The sequence below is a fragment of the Nicotiana tomentosiformis genome, chromosome 8 (genome assembly GCF_000390325.3).
Source record: "Nicotiana tomentosiformis chromosome 8, ASM39032v3, whole genome shotgun sequence".
Classification (NCBI taxonomy): domain Eukaryota; kingdom Viridiplantae; phylum Streptophyta; class Magnoliopsida; order Solanales; family Solanaceae; genus Nicotiana; species Nicotiana tomentosiformis.
In genome coordinates this window covers 15387514-15390924 of record NC_090819.1, presented here as the reverse complement: position 1 = coordinate 15390924, position 3411 = coordinate 15387514, and the positions used below count along the sequence as shown (strand labels likewise).

The 3411-nt window shown below is 32.2% G+C and overlaps 1 protein-coding gene across 1 annotated transcript; it reads left to right on the top strand.

The window, feature by feature from the left end:
- Positions 1–1747: 1747 nt before the first annotated feature.
- LOC104090430 (protein E6-like) lies at positions 1748–2467 on the top strand. Its single transcript, XM_009595524.1, has one exon. It carries the CDS (start codon positions 1748–1750, stop codon positions 2465–2467), a length of 720 nt encoding a protein of 239 aa, XP_009593819.1.
- Positions 2468–3411: the final 944 nt, after the last annotated feature.

The window sequence follows — 3411 nt, the reverse complement described above, 5'->3', positions numbered from 1 at the left end:
CCAGCAATATAAGCGGCATAGCTGCATTTAGATGCACTTTTGAGCTGTAATTGTCATGCATGGATTAAATAACTAGCAAAGAATTGCCAGATATCAGTTTTGTTTAGACTGCGAGTAGAGAATTGAGCTAAACTATATACATACAATATATGTTGCACCTAATTAGTAAATGGTTCTGTAGTATGTTTGTAGTACCAGATCGTCTATTCTTTTATAATCAAATTATAAGAGTTGGTTAAAATTACTGACACATACCAAACATGTACATTTGATGCATTATTAAAGGTTATGTATAGAAATGGGTGAGATTTAGTTTTGTTGTTCATTATAAATATTATTTAGCTATATAACGTAGCCCTTTCACAAGAGATCAGTAAAAAGTAACATAGGGGATTAGCAAATAAAACAAAGGTGGTTATTTTCTTCTATTCACATAGTAACTGATCATATGATATCATTTTGCTCTATAAGAAGAAATATACTGAAATTTTACTCTGATTAAGAAAGTTAATGTAAAAATAGCATGTGCTAGCCAGTTTTTAAATTGGTAATTGAAAAATAGCCAACGCTTGCAAAGTCATTGAAAAATAGCCACTATTTTGCTGCAACACGGAAAGTTCCAGCATAATATACTGGAGATTGGTGCACATGTGTATGAACTTCCAGCATAATATGCTGGAACTCCAACACACGGAAAATTTCAGCATAATATACTGGAGATTGGAGCACATGTGTATGAACTTCCAGCATATTATGATGGAGTTATTTATACCGAAACTCCATCATAATATGCTGGAGTTCCAGCATAATATATTCCAGTATATTATGCTGGAAGTTCACATGTAAAAAATTCGAACTCCAGTATATTATGCTGGAATATTTTCCGAATTTTGAACAGTGTTTTCGTTCAGATTTATCTTTACATGAAAAGTGATTAAATTTCGATTACTTCTGAAATTGTGACTTTCAATTACCACATGTAAATATGATTATTTTTGAATTTCATAGTATAATAACTCATGTGTCAATGTAGGTGTAGGCCTTACCTTTATAGTGCCCTACCACGTCTGAAGAACATGACATTAAGCAAAAAAGTCTGTTTCTACCATGCCACACCCCACAACGAAGACAAACTAAACTCTTCTTCTCATGTTCCCTTCCAATAACAGAATGCTCTGAACTTTGGATAAAAGATTGAAATCCGTATTTTTTATCTAAAAAATGAGAACGTCAAACTTAATATTAGTAATTCTTTTATTTTTTTTTAATGATTGAATAAAAACGTTTGCACGACCGACCATGAGATCCACCCCAAATCCAAAACACACCCAAAACAAAAGAGAGGAACGTAGTATCAAGAAATTAAAAATAGTTTAACTTTTATATATTAATAGTATAAAGAATATTTACGTTATTAGACTACATAGTCATTCATAAAATATGATGGTAAAACAAGCTAAATTACGCGCTACAACAAGTTGTTAAAATACACTGATATATAAAAAATAAAAAAATACTCTCTATATCAATAAATTAAAGTTCAAAATTATCAGGAAGAATAGACATATTACACTCAATTTCTTTTATTATAAGTAAATAGATTACTTAGAAAATATTTATTGGCATTCCATGTTTACATACTTAAAAGTGGCAAAGAGTTCTATATAAAGAGAGAGTGCACGTTACAAGTTACCAACACTTAATTAACATCATCTCTTTCTCTTTCTATTACTCTTATCCATCTTCCATGGCATTTCTTGCCAATAATTTGTCCCTCTTCCTCGTCCTTACTGTCTTATCTTCGTTGCAAATCCATGCAAGAGACAGCCAATTCTTCAACAAAATTTCCACCAACAACAATGGTCATGAAAAAGAGACAAAGGAAGTAACTCCAAACAAAGAGAAAGAACCAAATTTCATTCCTGAGAATGAAAATGGCTATGGTGTTTATGGTCAAGAATCAGGTCAGCTTTCACCTTTTACCACAACCCCTATGAATAACCTTCCTAATAGCAAGTACCTTCCCAAGAATTACGACCCTGTCGCTTACGTTACTGTCCCTCGGGACAATCTTAATAACAACAACGACGATAACAACAACAATAACAACTACAACCAATATTACAATGGTGATAGTACTTATGGCAATGTCAACGATAACAAAAATAACAACTACAACCAATACTATAGTGGTGACAATACTTATGACAACGACGACGACAACAATCAGTACTATACTGGTGACAGTACTTACGACAACAACAACAACAAACAACCACCAATACCACAATGGTATAGCGATTGCTACAACAACAATAATTACCCTTACAAGTATGTCAGGGATCCACACGAAAATTCAAGAGAATTTGTTAACTCCTATGCTGACAAAGAGTTAAGCAACTACAACAACTTTGTGAAGTATGAGATTAATGAAGAGGAGTTCCAAGCTGAAGGGGACATGCCTTGAACTAGTTTTTTTATTCTGCAATAGTTCTAAGTTAAAGTGAGCAACATGTCATGAATTCCAATCATCATTAGTGCTTCGTTTTCAGTTTTTGAGTTATGTAATTAGTGGGTAAAATGTTACTGCCTGTCACATTTTGTTGACCCATTTTAACCCTTAAGTTTAATTATGACTGATTATTCTATCGGTTCTGACTTAAATAAACTGACTGGTTAGATCATGACTAGTTTATCTGTCTAATTTTTTAATTTGCAAATGTGATCTAATCTATCCATCCGTTTAGCTCTCTGGCAATTTTTTCCACCTCTTGGACACTTAATAGTGCCTGGAATTTTGACGTTTGAAGTCCTATAAAATTGCTTCTTCACTTTTATAAAGTATAAAACCTATATATGCGTTTTGGCGCATCATTAATCCTACTTCTGGATTCACCTTTTTAGAGTATTATTTAACATATTCTTTACTAAAACTTCACCAATAAATATTACCAATGAAGGCTCGGGATCTGGACCAAGTAAGGTACATAAAAGACGAGGAGGGTAGAGTTTTGATGGAGGGGCACAGGTTAGGCAGAGATTAGGGGTGTTCATAAAAACCCAAAAAACCAAACCAAACCGACCAAAAAAAATGATACTTTTTAGGTTTGGTTTGGTTTTGATTTTGAATTTTAAAAACCGATCAAATTTGGTTTGGTTTTGGTTTTAATCAAAAAATAACCGAAAAAACCCAAATCAAACCAACTATAAAAGAAACTATTTAAATTTATTATTACACACACACACACACACACACACACACACACATATATATATATGTATATTTTTATATGAAATTTCTAAAATTTTATGGCACATATTAGTCATTTGTATTTTTAGTCTATCCTATTATATTAATCTAATTCTTTGCATTTACAATCTAGTTTGATTAGTAGTTTTCTTTTGCAAGTA